The sequence below is a fragment of the Hemiscyllium ocellatum genome, chromosome 16 (genome assembly GCF_020745735.1).
Source record: "Hemiscyllium ocellatum isolate sHemOce1 chromosome 16, sHemOce1.pat.X.cur, whole genome shotgun sequence".
Classification (NCBI taxonomy): domain Eukaryota; kingdom Metazoa; phylum Chordata; class Chondrichthyes; order Orectolobiformes; family Hemiscylliidae; genus Hemiscyllium; species Hemiscyllium ocellatum.
In genome coordinates, this window is record NC_083416.1 from 39,845,435 (window position 1) to 39,867,916 (window position 22,482).

Here is a 22,482-nt window from a genome sequence, read left to right on the forward strand (position 1 = left end):
GAAAAGTCATGCCTGATGTATCTGGGCAACAGTTGCTATGGTGTTTCAGAAGCTCAGCAAGAAGCAGTCTGAAAGAAATTGTTCGTGATTTAAAAGCAAAGGATGTATTATGTGATTAGAAAATTCCGACTTGTTTCTGATTTTAATTGTTAGCTAAGATTGAATTTCAAAGAGGCAAAAGTAAATTATTGACCTTGTTTAAAACCTGAGTGGCAGAAAATAGCAAGAAGGGATAATGAGTAGGTACTCTAATTGACAAGATATTTCTCGCGCTGTCCCACAAGGATTTGAGATGGGGACTGAACTATTCATCATATGAATAGTTCATATTCATTAATTACTTGGACAATGGACTAACAACTATATAACCAAATTTGTTTATGATACAAAGAGAGCCTGTTTTGAAAGCACTGAAGATGGAAGCATAAAATTATAGAGAATTACTAATAGATTAAGTGAATGAGTCAAACTGTGGAAAATGGAATTCAACGCAGACAAATGTGAGAAAAGCCAACTTGGATCAAAATGGTGAGAGACTTGCATTACTGGATGTCCAAAGAGATTTTTGGCTTCATATAAACAGATCCTTGAAATATTTTCAAAATAGATACAGAACATGATCAAAAGATAAATTAAATTCTGGCTTTGATACACAGAGGTCTGGATTGCAGATTGCATATAATTCCTGCTTTAGCTATAATAAAAGCTTAACTCGACCACACCTGGAGTACTATGGGCAGTTCCGGGATCCATATTATGATCCTCTTAGTGACTGCTACCTTTATAAAACAGAAGTTTGAACCTCAACAAATAATTGAAAAAATGATACAACAGGATTTCACATTTTAAGATTTCTATTGTAGCAAACAGGTTCAAAGCACAATCGACTAAATTCAATTTTGGAAAGCAACTTGTACTTTAAACTCCAGAACTTCTTACATAACTACAATCTTATTTCACAGCTTCAGGACCCAATCAAAAATGACTCTATGCATTTGAGGATTTGTTTCCATTCCTTTTCCAAGTTTGATAATTCTTAACAACAGAACTGTCCTTTGCTGCAATCTACATAAGCTTCCAACCTTATTTCAAATCCTAACACATTTGGGCTTCTTGATCTGAATATGAATCACAAGTGCACTCTAATGCAGTGAACCACAGAAATGAAGGCCTCTGAGCTGCTCCTGCTGTTCTGAATCATGCCAATCTGCACAAGTTTTCAGCAATATTTTAGAAACCCTGCCCTCTCATAACTATCTCCATGGCAAGGTGAATCACATTCCTCTTTTTTCAAAGTTGAATCTCTGATTAGTTATCCGTGAAACCTCAACTCTATTTTCTTGAAAGTGTATGGACAATTTAAAGCATTACTGTTTACAATTTCACATTTTCAACACTTGTCTGGTAGTGTGCAGATTAGTAACTTAACCATTGTAAACAGACATTTCTGCCATGGTCTCTAAATGTGAATTTTGTACACATTCTTTGTAGCAGGACAACTGAGCTCCCACTAATCCTTAACAGCTCCATTACATAGGTTTGTTGTTAAACCAACTTCAAAACAGAACATACCTTGGCAATTTCTCACATTTCTGGTCCATGTTGTAGCTGCACCTGAAGAGCTTGGCAAGGATCACAATTAATTCTGGGCCACAAATATAAGGTCAAAATGGGTCCTGTACTTCAAATATTTTCAGACCATGAATGTGTTCTTAAGACTAGATCTCTAATGAAGTAAAGGTGAGGTGTTGCATTGTAGCAGTCCTTCTTATAAGAGAACCAATCAATTAAAATCACCATATGCAATTTTAGACCATGAACCTAGTGAACTCTACTATCATGCCCGCAATGACCCAAATGCTATTTATGATGTCTCAATTGCCAGTTGGAAAAGAGTCAGGAGTGTTGGGAATTCTGGCAGTGAGGCTACCATGAGGTAAGACATCAGGACACTTTGCATCTTTTTACACAAACATGAAATACTCACTAAGTGTTGTCACTTCTGTAATAATAAAACAAAACACAATTTGCACATAAAAACATTCCACACACTGCAATTTGATAGTCATCAGGCAATTTGCTTTTGTGATGTTGGTTAAGGGATAAACATTGGCTGGGACATCTAAGGGATGCTCTACACTTCTTCACAATCATGGTATGAAATTATTCGCATTTGCAATACAATTGAGATAGCCAATGTTTAGAATTTCGTCTGAAAGACGGCACCTGTGATTGCGTAGCAGTTTCTCAGTATCTTCTTGGAATGGTTGACTGATGCTAAAGATTCTGGAGTGTGGATCTGAGTGTATAAATTTATGAATCATTAGTTAATGTGTTGCTGCAGTAAACAGTTGTAGATCTGCAGCTAGGTTAAACTGAACGGTCACTATTACTCTCCTTATAATTTGTGTTTGGCCTGAAATGCTGGCAAAAGAAGTTCATTTCTGTGTTGAAGTTACTCTTGGAAATTCAAATTAATATTCAAAAGTGACCTTGTGTTTTAAGTTCAATTTTTCAGGAAGGGAGTAAATCAGTGAGAAAAAAAATACACAGTGGATGAAACAGAAATGTTATATCCAACTCTACTTCAGAAATAGCTCTGCATCCTTTTGGAGAATATAAAAAAAATCAAATTAACTTTCTCAACCAAATTAATATGTTTATAATAACGTATAATTATTACAGGTGACTTGGCCAACGTCTATCTCAGATGCTGCAGGAAAGGATGCCCTGAGGCATGGTACATTGGCAAGACCAAGCTGAGGCTACAACAATGGATGAATGGACACTGCACAACAATCACCAGCCAGGAGTGTTCCCTCCCAGTCAGGCAACATTTCAGCAGTCCAGAACATTTGGTCTCGGATCTTCGGGTGACCATCCTCCAAGGTGGACTTTGGGACAGGTAACAACTCAAAGTAGCTGAGTAGAGGCTGATAGCCAAATTTGGTATCCATGGGGATGGCCTCAACCGAAACACTGGGTTCATGTCACACTACAGGTGACCCCATTGTATATATACACACACCTACCGACCAATACACTCACATAGACCCTTTCTCATATGCTCACACATACACACCCCCACACTCATACACACATACACACCATCTCATAGACTTATACCCCTTTACACTCATGCAAACATACTCTCTCACACTCACATGTCCCCACATACACACACCCACATGCAGACGACGATGTGGGTGTACTATACCTTTAACAGAGTAAAAGATAGCAGTGACAGCACCAAGGGTTCTCAATAAGGCACAATGAAACATGTACTCCAGCTATTGGGGTAGCTGGTTGCCTGGAAACAACAAAACAGATTCGAATTTGGCCAATCAGTTTAAATTATGCCCCCCAAAAAACCAAATTCCAAACATTTGAATTGAGTATATTGACAATCTTAAAAGCCAATGACACATTCCGATGCCTTGGGGGTGTAAGACTGGGGGAAATTGAACAGTTGGGAGGAGAACTGCCACCAGACTACAGCAGTAGACTGCTACTCAGAACTCTCTGAGAGGTACCTGTCTAAGAAGGAGTTTACACAGAGAAAAATATCAACACTGACCCGGAGAACCAATCTACCAACAAAGATAAAGAGAAGATTCAATCATGCCTGGTTTTAAAATTTGAATTTTACTGTAAATCTTAATTGGGAGTTTTATCAGAGCAGTATTGTAGAAGGGAAGGTAAAAGATAGGTTAGAGGAAAGACTTGTAAAAAGTTAGTTAATTATTCTTTGTTATACTTTAAGAAATAAAGTTTTAAATTTTTACTTTAAATAGTTCTTGGCCACTCGAACTTCTACAGATTACTGCATGAATAATTCTTTTCTGTGTTGCTGGCTTTAAATTAAGCAGGAGGGTTATCCCGTATCATAACAACAAACACACACACACACACACACACACACACAGTTGTGGGGTGAATTTGTACTTGCAGAATTATATTTTATTTTGCTCAAAAATTGCATGAATCCACATAAGATTCTGTAAGTCCCATTCTTAGAAATAGAATCAGTCTGAACATTAGGACACAGACAGACAGACTTTAACCTTACACAGTTAATGCATTATCTGAGCTGACATGGCACCCATTGTTATAGTTCACTTGAGAATATAACTTTAAAAAAAGTTCTGGGATTTACATATGAACATACTGAAACCAACTTTATTCTAAAAGACAAGAGACTTCACAAACTTTTTCAATACATCATTTCAGTTCCATTACACTGTAAACTTTTGCCTTGAATTCTATGTCTTTCGATCTTATACTCCACAACTACTTGATGAAGGAGCAGCGCTCCAAAAGCTAGGGCTTCCAAATAAACCTGTTGGACAATAAACCGATGTTATGTGGTTTTTAACTTTGTACACCCCAGTCCAACACCAACACCTCCAAATCATAATCATTATTGTCATTAATGGCTTTGCCTTTCAAAAAATGCTGACCTTTCCTCCATCGATATTCTTATCCAATTATCATATTTCTTGATGCCCTCAATGTCCAAAAGTTAATCAATTTCAACCTCAAATACATTAACTTTGGGTATAAAATTTCAAAGAGTCATAACCCTCTAAGTGAAGATTTTCACTGTCTCTCAGCTTTTGTTCTCCTCGTGAGAATCCTTGATGAATCTTGCTATAGATTTGCAGAACCAAATGCATAATCTTTCACTGTTTATACTTGAACTTATTGGCTTAATATTCATTATATTGGCGTTCCCAGAAATGTAGGAAATACTCACCAACTATAGTCCGATTAATGTTTTGTCAAAATTTATAATGCTCCTTGTCATCTATATCCATAGCCCTTTGATAAAATCCAGAATCATGTCTACATTCTTAATAGCGTTTTCCACTACAGTCATACTTACTTTTCAAAAGTAAAAGACAGTTGTTACCTATTGCGAACCAGTATTAATGCTGGTAACAATGTTTACTTGAAGTTACTAATGTTGCAAGAAAGGTAGGGAATACTGCTTACCATAATGAACAGGCAATCCTAGTAATACTGAATGATGAAATTCAAATAATATGTACCTGAATATATTTTCTACATTTTTTCCACTCCTCTTTTTTGGGAAAGCTCCATATCTTTGTAAGGATTTTCTTTCTGGTCAATATTGCATGATTCAGTAAAACCACCTTGGGTGTTGATTGAATAAAATACTTGTTTTTTACTTAATGCAAATACTTAAGTAAACATGAGCTTCTTGCATATGTTTTCGCATCAAGTCCCAATATCAGTTCACTGTCATCTTCTGTTATTAATAAACCCAGATGATTTAAACCAGTAGAAGTCTCCACTGGTCTTGTTAATGACAATTTTATACCCTTTATGAGAGGTGAATATGAATAATTTGTTTAATGTACAACTTGCTTCCAAATGGTTCTCCGTATTGCTCATTCATGACTAGCAATTAAAAAAAGTATTCCTTGGTAGATTCATTGTTAATGCTTCCAGACAGCTGAAATTAATGAACAAAAAATTGTGCTTCCCCTTTATAAATTTAAGCAACCTGGTATTCTAGCCATTGTATATTCACTTTCATGATTATTACAAGAACAAAAAAAAGTATACTCTACTACATAAGTTGAGTAGCACCACACCTGCATTAGACAATTAGAACTACTGACTTTAAAGAAGTATCTAAATCATTTAAATTATTAAAGTTATTTAAATTCGACAATTTAAGTTAACGATAATAGAGTTGTCTTGTTAGAATATGTGATTATATTTTAGACGACATGTAGAAACACAATATTTAAACTATTACATATCATGCACAAGCAGGACATACCTGTGTGAAAAAATGTCTCTGTAAGGGCTGCCATCTTGAAGAGCAATGCCATAACCGCGATCGACTTTCGAATTCCTTGCTGTGACAAGGGAGCAATCAGGTTCATTTTCGACAATATATTCCAGTGCTGCAACATCCCAGATAAATGCATAATTTCCAGCCTTTACCTTAAAATATGAAAGTGAACATTGTTTATCTATATGTTTGTTCAGTGTGTAGTTAGCAAAAGTGTATGCAACATAAATATACCAGCAAAACCAAACACGCCTTTATTGTCACATGAAAGTATAAAAACAAAATCACCCAACCTTATAAAACAGTCTTGCTTAAAATTTATAGTTCATGACTAAATTCCAAATTAGGCTAATGAGAAAACACATGAGCTGATCCAGAAGGATCAACATTTCTATATTTTACAAGACAAGTTACAATATTTAGTGCATCAGGAGTGTCAAAATGCATTTTAATTTTCCTATGTGCTCTTCAAAGTCCTTGAATATGCTCTGACTTCCAAATTTGTACCTACCTTTCACACAATTCCAAGTTTGAACCCCTCCGCTCAGGTTACTGCCCATGCTACAGAGTAACAATATGGCTCTTACAAAATCACAAATGACATCTTATATGATTATGACAAAGATAAATTATTCCTCCTTACCTTTTTCAACTTGTTAATCATACCATTCTCCTTGCTGTCACTTAGGACCAGATTGCATTCACCTGATGCCATTTTCATCATTGGCAGAAGATTATTTGCAATGAATTCTTACCCCAGTCTCACCCCAATGTCCTTAAGCAAACTTCCCTTGGCCTCTGCTTATTTATCATGACTTATGGCACCCAAGTAACATCATCTGAAATCATATCATATTTCCACATGTACATTGAAGTGGCTTAGTTCTAGCTCACTACCATTTCTCATAACCCTCTCAACTGCCTGATGGTGAACCATGCTCTTTGATACGTTGAAGCCATGTTTAACCCTGAGGTGAGTTTCCAATCCCATATCTGCACCATCACAAAGTCATTCATTGATGGAACCTCTGCCTGAGATGATTTATTGTTGAAACTCTCATCCATCCTTTTGATCTTTCTAAACTAGATCTTTCAAATAATTTGCTTGTTGACTTCCATATTTAGCCCATCATAAAGGTGACGTCAATCTAATTTTCCTGTCAATGATGAATTGCATCAATTGTCACTTAACAGTCATTTATCCTTGCTGACCCTGCTTTTAACCAGTTAAACAAAGACTCAATATTAAAGATTCTCATCATTGTTTTCAAATTGGTGTGTGGTCTCATAACTCCTCAGCAAAATCTCCTGCTTTGAATGAGGGGCTGGCATGGGTTTGTTGATGGAACTCAGCCAAGCAAGATTTCATTGCACAGCTATGCCAATAAACACTCCAGAGTTGAATACATGAAAGCATTTTAAATTATTCAGAAGGCAGAAAGTGAGGACTGCAGATGCTGGAAATCAGAGTCAAGAGTATATTGCTGGAAAAGCACAGCAGGTCAGGCAGCATCCGAGCAGCAGGAGAATCAACATTTTGGGCATATGCCCTTCATAAGGAATGAGGCTTGTCGGTCAGGGTTGAGAGATAAATGGGAGGGGGGTGGGGCTGGGGAGAAGGTAGCTGTGAAAGCGATAGGTGGATGAAGGTGAGGGAGAAGGTGATAGGTCAGTGGGGGAGTGATGGACAGGTCCGATGCCGTGTTGGAATCTTGGGGCTGGGATAATGTAGGGGTGGTGGTGGGGGGTGGGGGTTAGGGGAAATGAGGAAGCTGTTGAAATCCACATTTATCCCATGTGGTTGCAGGGTCCCAAAGTGGAATATGAGGTATTTTTCCTTCAGGCGTCAGGTGGTAAGGGATTGGTGTGGAGGAGGCCCAGGACCTGCATGTCTTTGATGGTGTGGGAGGGAGAGCTATGACATGAGCTCACATTGCACCAGGACAGGCTAATCTTGCTCCTTTATCTTTCTAGCCTCAGAAAACTTCGATATATTCACACTCAGCTAATTCTGATCTCTTGAGCATTTTTAATTTTAAATGCTTCGTAATTGGCTATCACACTTGTAGCTATCTGGTCCCTGCAAGGATAAGGACTCGCCATATTTATTAGCTTAATTGTTAACATAATAATTATATAATTTCTTTATGAAAGCAAAAATGTTCAGGAATAATTTTTCTATGACAAAACAAAACTTAAACTATTTGTTAATTCCAGACAGATTAATGAAGTAATCTTATATCAGTTTTGATATATGTGATGGGAAATTAGATTCTAACTCACTTATTAAAGCAAAGACAACATGATTATTTCTTATTAAAACAACAATATTACACAAATATTATCAACGAATTTTCTTTAATAGAGTTTATCAACTCTTTTCTAAAACCCACAGAAGTTACAGGAATTAGAACTAGTTTCAGTAGTAAAGATATGAATAATCATCAACGCAATTAGAATGCCACACTGAATATAACACTGAACTGGAGTTAAGGGCACATCTAACGGCTATTCTGAAATATCTAATATGATTATACATTACTTAAGTTTACAATAAACCGTCCCCTGTATGTGAATTTTTTTTCCCAAAAGATTTTTGATCCAAAACATTTTTTTAATACAGAGTGAACTAACCAGAAACACTTTACTTGCTGCAGCACTGACTTTTGAATTGTCTAATTTAACAGAGGCTATTCATTCACTAATGGCAACTGAGTTAGTGTTTTGACTCCTTCGTTATCACCACAATTATTTTCAGAAGTAAACATTCACTGGACCAATATTCCTGGACCCTTTCATTTAATCAGAATCCATTTGTTCATAATATTCAATTGTTAACTTAAAATCTACCTGAATTTTAACCAAGAAGTTATTCGCCTGGTTTATTAAAAAGAATCGAAATTGTGTTGCTGGAAAAGCGCAGCAGGTCAGGCAACATCCAAGGAACAGGAGATTCGACGTTTCAGGCATAAGCCCTTCTTCAAGAATGTTGTTATTAAAAAGAATGTTGAAACCAATTATCCAGTTGGTATTTAATGTTCTCAGATCACTTTTATTCTAATATTCTACTTTAAAAGTAAACTGATTCTTCAATAAGTTTACAATTATTGATTGCTTGCTATTTGCTGCATGAAATCTATGATTAATAGTTTTTTATCAGCTCCCTTCAACATGTAGTCAACTGTGTTATTTTTGAAATATCATTCAAATTATTCTGGATAAACTCACTGCCAGATTTTAAAAAAAAGCAAGACATAATAATAATCCATGGTATAATTCAATATCTAGTTTTACGAAAGAAATTGTGTAAAAACTCAGCCTGTCGTTGTATGATTCTCTGAAAGTAACTATGTCCCAGATGCCACCAGTTGCAAATAGTGAGGACATTTTAAAAATTCAATGGAGGAGGTAGCTCTAAAAATATTCCCATTGTTAATTAAGGGGAACACAGTCCATCACTGCAAAAGACAAGGCTGAATCATTTGAAAATATATTCAACCAGATGTACCAAGTTGATGTTCCCCTAACTCAGCCTCCTCCTGAGATCCCCAGTATCATCTTTCAGCCAATTCAATTCATTCCTCACAATTTCAAAAGATAGATGAAAGCACTAGGTGGCTTTCACGAATACATTCTGGCAATGATACTGAAGACCTGTAGTCCAAATTTAGCTGAGCTCCAGCAAAGTTGTTCATGTACAGATACAACACTGTCATCTTACCAGAAATGGGAAAAGTAATCTGGACATGTCTGTTCCACAAAAAGAAGCACAAACCCAATGCAGCCAATTATTGCTCCATCAGTAAAGTGATGGAAGGTGCCATTGATACTATCAAATGGCACATGCTTTACAATAACTACCAATGGGTTCTACCAAGCCCACTTAACTCCTGACTTCATTGCAGCCTTGGTCCAAATCTGGACAAAAGAACTTAACTTGAATGGGGAGGGAGGATGATATCAAGGCAGAATTTGGCCAAATGCAGCATCCAGAAGCCCTTGCAAAGCCAATGGGAATCAGAATAACAACTCTTCACCAGTTGTAGTCATACTGAATGTAAAGGAAGGTGGTTGTGGTTATTGGAAGGCAATCATCGCTTTTCTGGGCCATTTTTGTAGGAGTTCCACAGGCTTGTGTCCTAGGATCAACCATCTTCAGCTGCGTTATCAATGACTGTCCCTCAATCATAAGGTCAGAAGTGGGTGTCCTAATTTATTATTGTTCATTAGTCAGCATCATTTGCGACTCCTCAGATAATGAAGTAGTTCATGTCCAAATGTAACAAGACTTGGACAGCATTCTGACTTGGACTGATAATGGTATATAATATCCTTGCCACACAAGAATCTGGAAATGACCATCTGCAAAAAGAGAGAATCTAACAAATACCCCTTGACTTTCAATAGCACTACCATCACTGAATCTCCCATGCCAACATTCTGATGGCTACCACTGAACAGAACTGAACTGGACCAGTTACACAAATGCTATAGCTATATGAGCATGTCAGAGATGGGAAACTGTAGTGAATAACTCACCTCCTGAGTCTTCAAAGCTTTTCCACTATTTACAGGGTAGAAGGCAAAAAGAGTATGGAAAATTGTCCACTTGCCTGAGTGGGTGCAGCTCCAACAATGCTCAAGAAGCTTGACACCATCCTAGACAAAGCAGCCACTTGATTGAAATTCCATCTAGAATGTTCAAAGTTCATTCCTTCCACTACTGACACACAGCCGCTGCAGTGTACCAGCTACAAAGAAGCATTGCAACAATATACCAAGACCCTACAGGCTTCCAAACCTGTGAACTCCACCATCTTGAAAGACAAGGGCAGCCAAGTCATAGTGAGTCTAGATCCCTTCCAAGCCATTCTGACTCAGAAGAATATTGCCTTTCCTATATTCCTGAAGAAGGGCTTATGCCCGAAATGTCGAATCTCCTGTTCCTTGGATGCTGCCTGACCAGCTGCGCTTTTCCAGCAACACATTTTCAGCTCAGATAACATCCTGGAACTCTGTCTCTAATAATTGTGTAGGTCTATACAGAATGCATGAAGACAGTTGTTCAAGAAAGAAGATCACCATTTTTTCAAAGGCAATTAGGGATGGATAATAAATGCTGGCTAAACCAGCAATGCTGTCATCCATTGAATGAGTGAAAATAGAATCTTTTCCAATCTTTGTAGATGCATATAGCTGCTTATACTCTGACATGGAAGAAAACTCATTAGCAATCAACATTAATTTTATAAGACTGCTGGATTCCCCACATACTCATTAAAACCATTAAAACATATGTTGGACTGGTGCCTCAAAATCAAAACAGAAACACTTTCTCACAAAAGAAGATAGTCTGCTGAATTCAATACGCACTTTGTTCTTTCCTTGCATCACAAACATTTAAATTTTTTTTATTATTAAGCTAATTCTACCTCTGTAGGCACTTCACTGTTTTTTTGAGTTAGAGAAATACTTTTCCATATTAGGCAGAGCAGTGGAGTTGGTTAACTGTTACTTGTTCAGACACTATAGTTGAGGCCAGCTGAGCTCAATGGTAGTCTGATGAAATGCATGTATTTTTGCAGTAAAAGGCTAGCAGAGTCTCAGGAAAATGTGCAATATTCTGAAGTATATGAAAGGAGGTGTCCAAGCAATATGAAATAGCTCAGTTTGACCAGTGAGGCAACGTGTCAATTCATTTGTGCAGGCAGAAGAGCACAAATTTGTATGTTTAAACTACTTCCCATCCAGTATTTATTTTTTTAGATTACTTACAGCGTGGAAACAGGCCCTTCGGCCCAACAAGTCCACCGAAGCGTAACCCACCCATACCCCTACATTTACCCCCCTACCTAACACTACGGGCAATTTAGCATGGCCAATTCACCTGACCCGCACATCTTTGGAATGTGGGAGGAAACCGGAGCACCCGGAGGAAACCCACGCAGACACGGGGAGAATGTGCAAACTCCACACAGTCAGTCGCCTGAGGCGGGAATTGAACCCGGGTCTCTGGTGCTGTGAGGCAGCAGTGCTAACCACTGTGCCACCGTGCCGCCCTTTCTGCACTAAATATTCAGGAAATTAATGAGGAATTGAAAATCCAATTAAACTCATTATCATTGACAAACATTTTTCTTTGCGAGGCTTTTCAGAGATTGTGACTCCAATAGAGAAACTAAAGGACCTTCTTTCTGGTTGAAATCCTGGTCCTGCTAGTTTAGCTACATCTGCTGCTCATTTGTTAATAGTCTGTTCATTGTCACAGATCCAGATGCAGTGTTACATTGCAATCACAGGATCATTCTTTGGTGAAGACAGTGGAGAGATGACGAACCAGATTTCTCATCATCTTCCTTTTGAGATGGATGAGATGGATCACGAGATAATCAGGATCAAGAATGCACTGTAACCTTTTTAGATGCATTTCTAATAACACTGAATCTCATTTTTTTTCTTAAAACATTCCTATTAAGGTCTCCCATTCTGTTCCATGCACTTTTATATAGAAATCTTCCACTTTTCTATTTCATACTAATAGTTTTAGTTATAGATGAAATGCTTTGCTTAAATTTAATACACAGAAGAAAACTTTCATTGGATGTGCAAATTGAGTTATGGACTGTGCATGGGAGGTGCATGCTTGCTATTGTTATGGCCTAGGCCAGACAACTCAATACCTTCTTAAGCAGGCAACCCAGGACATAACTTTGCAATTTGTTTCGGTAAGTGTACAGTGAAAGTTACCCGGAGTAAGTTAGCTAGGTTGACTACCAGGTTTTAAAACAGACAAAAATTTATTTACAAAATTATACAATTGAACACAAAGAACAGAATAAAGAACCCCTACAGAACTCAGTCTATCCAAACTAGACTTAATTATTCTGTTCTGAATATACACACAGTCCTCATAAGGAAACCCCCTTAAAAACAGTAAAAACAGAATAAATGCTTACAGATTGAAGTTAGAAGGGCAGAAGGATAGAGAATACAGAAGGATACAGCTGAACTCCTAACGAGTTCTGGACTGAACTGCTCAGCTAGAGAGCTGACCACTCCCCTTTCATTATACAGGTCCATCTAAAACATGACCACTTTGGCCTGAAGTTCCACCTGTTTACATATAAACAAAAGGCCTCTCAACATCCTTTCTCATCTGTGTACCAAACTAGTCACTTCAGAGCTGGGAAGGTTTATGACTAGCTGAAAAGAAACTAAGTATCTGGTCGGCATGAATGAGTTGAATGAATTCTGTGCAGTACAACTCTATAACTTTATCTTCCATTAAAGTTCTGTTTTCTACAAATTGCACCTACTTCTGTCTCCCATTTCTGTTTTTTAAATATAAATTGAACATATTTTCAAGTAAAATATGCATAATATTATCACAATCAATTTGAAAGAAAAATTCCTGTTGTCAGGAAAATTGCAGAATTTCAAAACAGTGCTATTTAACTTGCATTAATATATTGCACTTTTTCCCTTTAAAAGGAAGATGGTATCAATGTATTTACATTCATAAGAAGTAGAACTTACACTAAAAATACATTCATGGTTGACTGTCAAACTGAAATAATATAAGTAAAATACCAAGAACTATATTTTCTACAGAATGATAATTTGGGAGAAAAAAAGTCAACAGGGAATTAGAACTTAAAAAAAATGGACTATTTGAACTAAGGTTTTGGTCACCTGTCCAAATATTTTTATTCGGTTCAATGTCAATGTTTGTTTAATAATGCTCATGCAAAGTGCCTTGAGGAGTTTTCCAGGATTACATTTATTTTTTAGCATCTAGATTGTAGTTTAACATTCTGTAATAAAAATAATAGATCATTAATCAATTTATTATTGCTACATACCTCTGGAGTAGGTGGGACTTGAACCCAGACCTTCTGGCTCAGATATAGGGATGTTACTATTGTGCAATAACAGCCATCCAATTGACCTATAAACAAACATTCTCCTTATCAACCTGTTCAGAAATGTTATTACACATCTCCAAAGCAAGTGTGACTTGAACCTGGGCATCCTGCTCCAGAGATATGGCCCCATCATTGTCCCAAAAGAGCCCTCCATTTAGCCTAGTGTATTCTGTTTAAGTGTAATGAGTGCAGTTGTCATGATTCCAACTCATGTTAATACTAGATGAGTTAGATCTAAGAGTGAAGCATAGCTTGACATATCCCAACTGTTTTTGTTTTAAATTGTGGAGACCAATTACTGAATACATACACAAGAGTCTGCAAACACAGCTGCAAATGTGTTGCTGGTCAAAGCACAGCAGGCCAGGCAGCATCTCAGGAATAGAGAATTCGACGTTTCGAGCATAAGCCCTTCATCAGGAGGGCTCGAAACGTCGAATTCTCTATTCCTGAGATGCTGCCTGGCCTGCTGTGCTTTGACCAGCAACACATTTGCAGCTGTGATCTCCAGCATCTGCAGACCTAATTTTTTACAGTCTGCAAACACACTTTGAATGCAAACAAAAGACATGTATTCAACAAGAAAAGAAAATGAACTCGATTACACCAGACATAAAGGAATGAAAGTTCTCATTTCAAATATCAAAGACGGTTTGATATTCATGATTATTTTTACCACAACAAAAACCCTTACAAACACCAAAGCCCATTGAAGATTCACCAGCCTCTCAACTAAGCTGCATGCTCTGGCTAGCACAGCTGAAATTGATTTATTTCCAGTGAATTCCCACACAATCATGAAATTTACGTAATACCAATTCATGTGACACCCAAAACAAACTGCAAACTAAACTCACTATCACTTTAACTTCAGTAGGTAAACATTTTCCCCAAATTGAGTTTTCAGCATGAAAGAATTTTTTACTGGAACTTTTAATTGTCTTGCTTTCACTGTCTGACAAACATACACACTGACTCCTGGATTTTTCTGCCTGTCACTGGGCAACTGTACAGTTGTTTCGACTTTTTTGGAACTGCTGACTGCAATCATGCCTATAAGGGTCAGAAAACCTCATTATAGTCCACGCGTTCAACCTCGGATCTTCAGACTCCTTCACTATCAGTAAGACACAAAACCATGTTTTCCCATCGTAATCAAGAAGTGGAGATTTAAACCTTCTTCCTAAAAATAGAACACTAGTACATCACATGATTAGGCCTTTGTCTGTAATGGCACACCTTCAGGCAGGGCAAACCACATTTTAAGACTTGATTGCAGAGAATATCTTGCAAAGCGTATCAAGATTTAATGATCAAAACTCTGAGAATGAAAACTTTCTAATGAACTAACACTTCTCAATTTGTATGCAAAAAAAACATTATGTGAAGTAAACACAGCTGTGAGGCTTCAAGCCTTTTAATCTGGGTCCCACGTTTACTCAATTTTACATTTAATCCCATAAAAAGAATCAAGTTCTTTGTTTTAGGTTACATTGCAACTTGTATACTCTTGTAGTGCAGGGGTATTATCCCTAACTTGGAGCCAGAAGGCCAAGGTTCCAGTCTATCTGTCCTGGAGGCTTGACTGAAAAGGTGGATTAAAATAGTTGCATTATTTTGCTTCAAAGTAAGTACTGAGAGGGCTCTATAATCTATTATTTTTGTAACTATGTAGCTTTTATTATTTCAGCTGATTATATCATGCGATATTTTCTTGCCTCCTCAGCTTTAACACAGCGATAATTTTATGCATTTACTTTACACACATTTTAACAAATTGAGTTTTATCAAATTTGTCATTTTTAATATTCATTTTAGGGTTGCATGCAATTTTATTACTTTTGCTATTATTAATTAGTTCTGTTTGAAATTCCCACATCCACTATTGAAACACATTCATTAACAAGTGGTTCCTTTATCAAAACATAATAACCACCTCTCTTAATGAGATTTCTACAGAATATTCAATAGTCATAAGTCTTCTTTAATTGTGGCAAATGGAAAATGAGCACAAAGATTAATCATAAGCACTTGACCTCATACACTCTCTTGTCTGAAACAAGCAAATACAGAAAATATCCCAAGGTAACCCATTATCTCAGTAGTAAGGCTTAAGATAAAATAGCAGAGAAGGCCTAATGAGGACAGCCCAACAGGTAACTGATATCCAAGCGACTCAGTCAAGATACAATGGGAAGTTACTATCCTCAAGAAATGTAATCTTGCACCACCTAATGAATCAGAAACTGTGCATGTGCTGCACGGACCAACAAGAGTTCAGTTATACACTGACTATGTTCAGAGCTAGTGCTCAGCAAGGGTTTACAAGCTTCAATTTTTAATAGCCAGGAGCTCCATTGTCTTCAAATTTATTTCTCCCGTGTGTGGAAGCAACTTCCAAAACCAGAAGTCAATGCGGGATGGAGTTAGGGCACCAACTGGAATGAATAGATATCAGAGGGGATGTTGGCCAGGAGCTCAATAGGAAGAAACAAGAAGATAGACCCTGGTCAACTTGAAAAAGAGACACAAAATATGTTAAGTATTATGGAATTTCTATCCCAAACCCCTTCTGATGGTTGCAACTGAAACACTGCTGAGGGAGGGAGGGGGTTAATTTGTTTGTGTGACACCAAATGTGGTGCTATGCATACCTGTGTTGATTCCTTTGGTAGATCGATATAGTGTTGTGACATGAAGTGCAAAAAGTACTCCAACTGTGACTTAATTAATGTTATGTACAACTCCATCATATCAACTGTATATGGATTAAAAGTATCTAAAAAAGTTTACCTCCTCCGTCACTTTCAAACCTTACACAGAGGAATGACAGAAACCTTTATTCTAGAGACAAAGATGCCCATTAGGAAAACTGCTAATTTTATTCATGTGTATAGTTGCCTGGCATATTGTGGATATGGCTGGCAAGCTCATGCCTGACATGGCTATTTGGCTCCTTTTGTTGCCATGGCATTTCTGAACAGGAGGGAATGTCATTCTATTGACATCTGGATTGTGTTACCATCAAAACTGCTAGATGTAGCTGAATGTGACGTACCCTGAAAACTGCAGTTGCTTTTATTCAATGGTATTTAGTAATCTCAATGTGATTAAGGGGGCCCATGACACAATCCATCATACTCAGCAGAACAAAAGTATATTTAAGGACTTGTTTTTCAAAGGATATAGATGGTATAATGCATGTTCTGAAACAAAGGCTTAATGGGGAGGGAAAAATGGGAAGAAGCAGTTGTTACTGGACCATCCATACTGATTCATAGTTTTGACTGTTTTTACGCTGGCCAGCTTATAGAAAAGTGAGGCCATTAATCTGTATGAGCTGTTGCTCATAATGAAGGTTGCTGTCAATATCCTCTTTAAGTGTGAAAGACAACAAAGCTTGCTTAGTTTTGTGAAGCAGATTAAAAAAAAAATTCTTGACATACACAATCCTAAATTCATGGCATAGCTCAATATTAGAAATTTCAGACCCATATACAATATCAAATACTGAATGATAGCAGAGTGACTAACCATTTCTCAGCTTGAGATTGGGATTGTGCTGATGGCCACATTATTTATTAGGTGTGTTCTGGCACTATCTTTAAATAGAGTCCTGCAGTAGACCATCCTGCCAGCAGCCTGTGACCAACCAGGCAGCAGAACAGTTCTAGCCATCAGTGTCAACTGGCCTTGAGAGGAGGCCAAGTGGCAGATAAAGTGAAAGCCTGGGGAAGGAATGTTTGTCAGCTGGGCAGAAGAATTATCTGTGGCGGGCCTGTTGCTCAGTGAGAACTGTGTTCATGTTTTCCAATAAGCTACTTCGGCAATGTAGAAGTCCTCTTCCTGAGAGACAGGAGAAGTAGAACCTCTTCACATAGAGGTTGAAGAGATTACTCTATGCTCACCTGGACAACCGGCTGGAATGTTGAACAGGTGCTGACACCTTTCTCTGCTCCAAAAGGTTGAATACCATACCTTGGCTATGTTTTTGCAAATTGAACAAATGGGAGGTTGCAGCAGCAGGAAAGTAAACATCCCATCATGTTGGTGTAACAGATTAAGACTGAAGTAGTTCACTAGAAATACTGAAGGTAGTATGGAACTATAAGAAAAAGCACATAATTGTACAAAGGCACGTGGCAGGCCAGAAGATCGGACAGATGTAAAAAACAGAAAAGAATGACCAAATAACAATGAGCATAGAGAAAAAAAATTATGCAAGAAAGCTGGGTTGAAATATTTTTAAAAACTGAGGGTTTCTATGAATGTTTAAAGAAGAGTTAACAAAGTGAGTATTGGTCCCATAGAAAGCGAGACAGGAGAATTAAAAATAGTAAATCAGGAAATGGCAAATTAATTGCAGAGGTACTTTACATCCATTACCACTATAGATTACCGGCAGTCCCTGGGTTGTGAATGATTCCATTCTGGAGTTTGCAAACCTGAACACACTTCAGGACAATGGAGAGCAGCCGCTTGTAAGTACAAGGAAAGTTTGTATATCAGGTCTTTAAATTTAAAAATTTACATGGGGTTGCATTTGTAAGTTTGGGCTTTTGTAAACCAAAGACCCTCCTCTGTGCAAATAATATCCCAGAAGTATTTATAAATGAGGAAATGAAAAGAAAGGAGGAACTCAGGAAAATCACAATCACCAGAGAAGTAGTACTGAGTAAATTGGTGGTATACACAGGCTGGCAAGTTCCGGGTTCCTCATCCTAGCACCTTAAAAGATTGGGATGACTGATGCAGTGGTCTTGTTTTCCAAACTTGCGTGATTTGGGGACAGTCCTGGGAGATTGTAAGGTAGCTAATGTAACTCCTTTATTGAAAAAAAAATCAGAAAACACTAGGCAACAGATCAGTTAGCTTAACACCTGTTGAGAAGAAAATGTTAAAACACTATTATTAAAGAAGTTATAACAGGGTACTTCAATAAGTTCAAGGTAATCAGGTAGAATTAATATGGTTTTGTGCATGGGAACTCTTTTTTGACCAAGCTACTGGAGTTACTTGAGCAGGTAACACATGCTGTAAATAAAGAGGAACCAGTGGATGCACTGTGCTTAGATTTTCAGAAGGTATTTGGTAAAATGCCACATCAAAGTTTATTATGGAAAATAAAAGCTCATGGTATTTGAAATAGCAGAATGGTGCAGGAGAAGATTGCTTGCCAAAAAGAAAGCAGGGAGCAGGCATTTTTTCAGATTAGCGAGATCTGACAGGTGGTTTGCCATACGTATTGGTGCTGCAACTTCAAGAATTTACAATTTATATGAATGACTTAGATGAAGGAACAGAAAATATGGATGCCAAATTTGCTGTTGACGCACATTGATCTGAACACTAACTGATTCTGACGGCTGGTGTTTTGATGGGGCAAAACTAGATTTTTTGTTTGTTCATGTAGATCAACCAGAGGAACAGAGAGCTGCTGGCTGTAGGAGGACACTTAACCACCTTGGAAGAAGAGGAGAGTACGTTAGAGAGTGCATGGGTGCATCATTTTCGTGTACTATCCACAAGTCACTTCTACCCCAGTGGCTAAGCCTTTGTGCTTACAAGTTGGTTTACTATCTGGTACAAGCACATGGTAAAATCACTCGGCGGTGACTCCGAGAGGCAAATTCACTGACAGTCAGAAAATTGTATATCAGTGAATGATGTCCTTACTACTGTTAAGCGCTCTGTACCAATGCTGTTCTATTCTACTTATCAAGGAGAAGTGATTGCCTATTGGTATTGGTACTAGACTATTAATCCAGAGTCCCCAGGTTCAAATCCTCCTATAGCTGATGTCGGGATTCCAATTTAAGGGAAAGTCTAGAATTTGGAGTCCAATGATAACAGAAAAACCATTGGCTGATTATCAGGGACAAACTCATCTGGTTCATTAAAGTCCTTTAGGGAAGGAAATTTGCCATCCTCAACTGGTCTGGCCTAATTGTGACTCCAGACTCACAGTAATGTGGCTGACTCTTAACTGTGTTTTGGGCAAAAGTACTGGCCTAGCCAGTGATGCCCACATCCCAATGACAACATTTAAAAAAAAATCACGTACTGTTCTATTGTCTCAATTTTACACATTAGACTTCTAAATCTCACATCAGCTGAACCTTTTCCACTCCATCTTTTCAATTAAAGCCCCGTCCATAGCTCTGGTAACACAATTCACCAGACATGTATTCCAGCCTGATTTAAATAGAAGCTTTCCCATAGGAATAACTACATCTTTCTGGATTTACTGCTGTTACTGTTCCATGAATTGAAAGTACTTCACCCCACACTATTCCTTAGGCCATAGTCTTTAATTTCCCTGACCCTATGCCAACAGGCCCAAGGCTAAGGCAGCAATCCAGAGATGTGATTATGTCTTAATTTGGATTCTAATTCCTCAAATCCTCTCAGGAGAACATTACTTATGGTTCTACCTCTACTATACATCAATTATGATAACTGGATCCCTTGTCTCCAATTAAAGCCATAGAGTTATATAGCATGGAAACAGGCTCTGTGACCTAACTCATCCATGCCAGCTTTCTGAAACTAAACTAGTCCAATTTGCCTGCATTTGGCCCACATCCATCTAAACTTTTCCTCTCCACATATCTGTCTAAATTTCTTTTAAATGTAATTATACCCATCTCTACCCCTTCATCTGGCATCTTGATCCAAATACACAACACTCTCTGTGTGAGAAGTTGCCTCACAGGTCCCTTTTGAATATTTTCCCTCTCATCTTAAACCTATGCCTCTTGTTTTGGACTCCCCTACCCTGGGAAAAATACTTGGCTGTTCACCTTATCAAGTTTAAGATCACCCTTCAGCATCCTACACTGCAGGTAAAAAAAAGTCCCTGTCTATCTAACCTTTCCTTATAATTCAAATCTTCCAGTCTTGATAACATCCAGGTAAATCTTTTTTGCACCCTTTCCGGTTTAATTCTTGTCTTAACCCTGGCACGACTTGGGGAACAAAATCATCAAAACATTTGCTTCTTGTTGCAGAGAACAATATCCATCTGGATTACTGTACTGTCCCTGATCATTACCACATTTGTTTTCACTTCCTCTCAGAATAAATGCCCAACTAAATCTCCTCCACCCTGATGCCCTGTATTAGCTGCAGCTCATAATCTGGCTCAAAAACTCTGAGCTTCAGTTACAGACTGAAATGGCAGACACAGTTGTCTGGGACTACATTTTATTCCATGACCTCCCACATATGGAAGCCACAGCAGACACTCTGCCTTAGCATGTCTGTCTAATCTTATTTACTTGCTTGATTACTTAACCAAATTTATGACCTTTTAACAAAATAATCACAAGTTATTATCTGCTAGCTTTCAGAGAAAAAAACTCACAAACTCAAAGAGCTAAAACAAAAGAATGAAAAACAGCACCTCCTTCCCCCTCTGCAACAAATTCCCAACTTAGTACTTCCTTCTTGGATCACTCTATTTACCCACTGTCCAGTTACAAACACTGTCCACGTTTATAGATAATGTATGACGCATCAAAGTTATAACTGTTAGGTAATTCATACTCAGTCAGGCCACCACTTTCAGATGATTGACAGTAACAGTTATAGAGTTATAGAGTCTTGAGATGTACAACATGGAATCAGACCGTTTGGTCCAACTCGTCCAAGCCGACCAGATATCCTAACCTAAGCTAGTCCCATTTGCCAGCACTTGGCCCATATCCCTCTAAACTCTTCCTATTCATAAAACCATCCAGATGTCTTTTAAATGCCGTAATTGTACCAGCCTCCACCACTTCGTCTGGCAGCTCATTCCACATACATACCGCCCTCTGCGTGAAAAAGTTGCCCCTTAGGTCCCTTTTAAATTTTTCGCCCTTACGCTAAAACTATGCCCTCTAGTTCTGGATTCCCCTTCCCCAGTGAAAAGACCTTGTCTATTTACCCTATCCATGTCCCTCATGATTTTATAAACCCCTATATGGTCACCCCTCAGCCTCCGATGCTCCAGGGAAAACAGCCGTAGCCTGTTCAGCCTCTCTCCATAGCTCAAATCCTCCAATCCTGGCAACATCCTTGTAAATCTTTTTTTGAACCCTTTCAAGTTTCACAACATCCTTCCATTAGAAAGGAGACCAGAATTGCACACAGTATTCCAAAAATGGCCTAACCAAAGTCCTGTACTGCCAAGACATGACCCCCCAACTCATGTTCTCAATGTTCTTTCCAATAGAGGCAAGCATACCAAACACTTGCCATTTCATTATTACACATGTATACATTCTCACATGAAGTTTAATTTATCTCCTAACTATATTTAAAACAAAACTTTTGCTTTTAGCTTTAGTATCATTTTCAATTTTCTTTTTCATTCACTTTTTTATAAGATGCTATCTATAGTTCATGCATTCCTCTGATATCCACGTTTCTCTCTGCTGTGTATTTTTTTTCTGTTTCTCAATACTACTTATCTCATATTTTGATCATAATCATTTCAGCATCCAAGCAGAGCCTATGCCTTGTAAGGGAGTGGGAATGGTGATTATGAGAGCAGCATCAGTATTCCTCCCTTAGGATGTTATACCATGTCTGTTCTCTTTGCAATGCCACAGCCAATATCAATCCATGCTGGGAACCCAGCTGGTTAGTAGCACAGGCATCTCAACAACCCCCAACAATAGTCATATTAGCTTTTCAACCGTCTCTGCTGTGGACAATGGATGACCAACTTATATGAGTGATGAA

The 22,482-nt window shown here is 37.9% G+C and overlaps 1 protein-coding gene across 1 annotated transcript in view; it reads right to left on the reverse strand.

The window, feature by feature from the left end:
* Positions 1–22,482, reverse strand: part of LOC132823558 (glutamate receptor ionotropic, delta-2-like) — a 536,033-nt gene that overhangs the window by 64,432 nt on the left and 449,119 nt on the right. Inside the window, exon 14 of the mRNA XM_060837503.1 lies at positions 5,813–5,979. Coding sequence (XP_060693486.1) covers positions 5,813–5,979 — 167 coding nt within the window. The remainder of the gene's footprint in view (positions 1–5,812; positions 5,980–22,482) is intronic.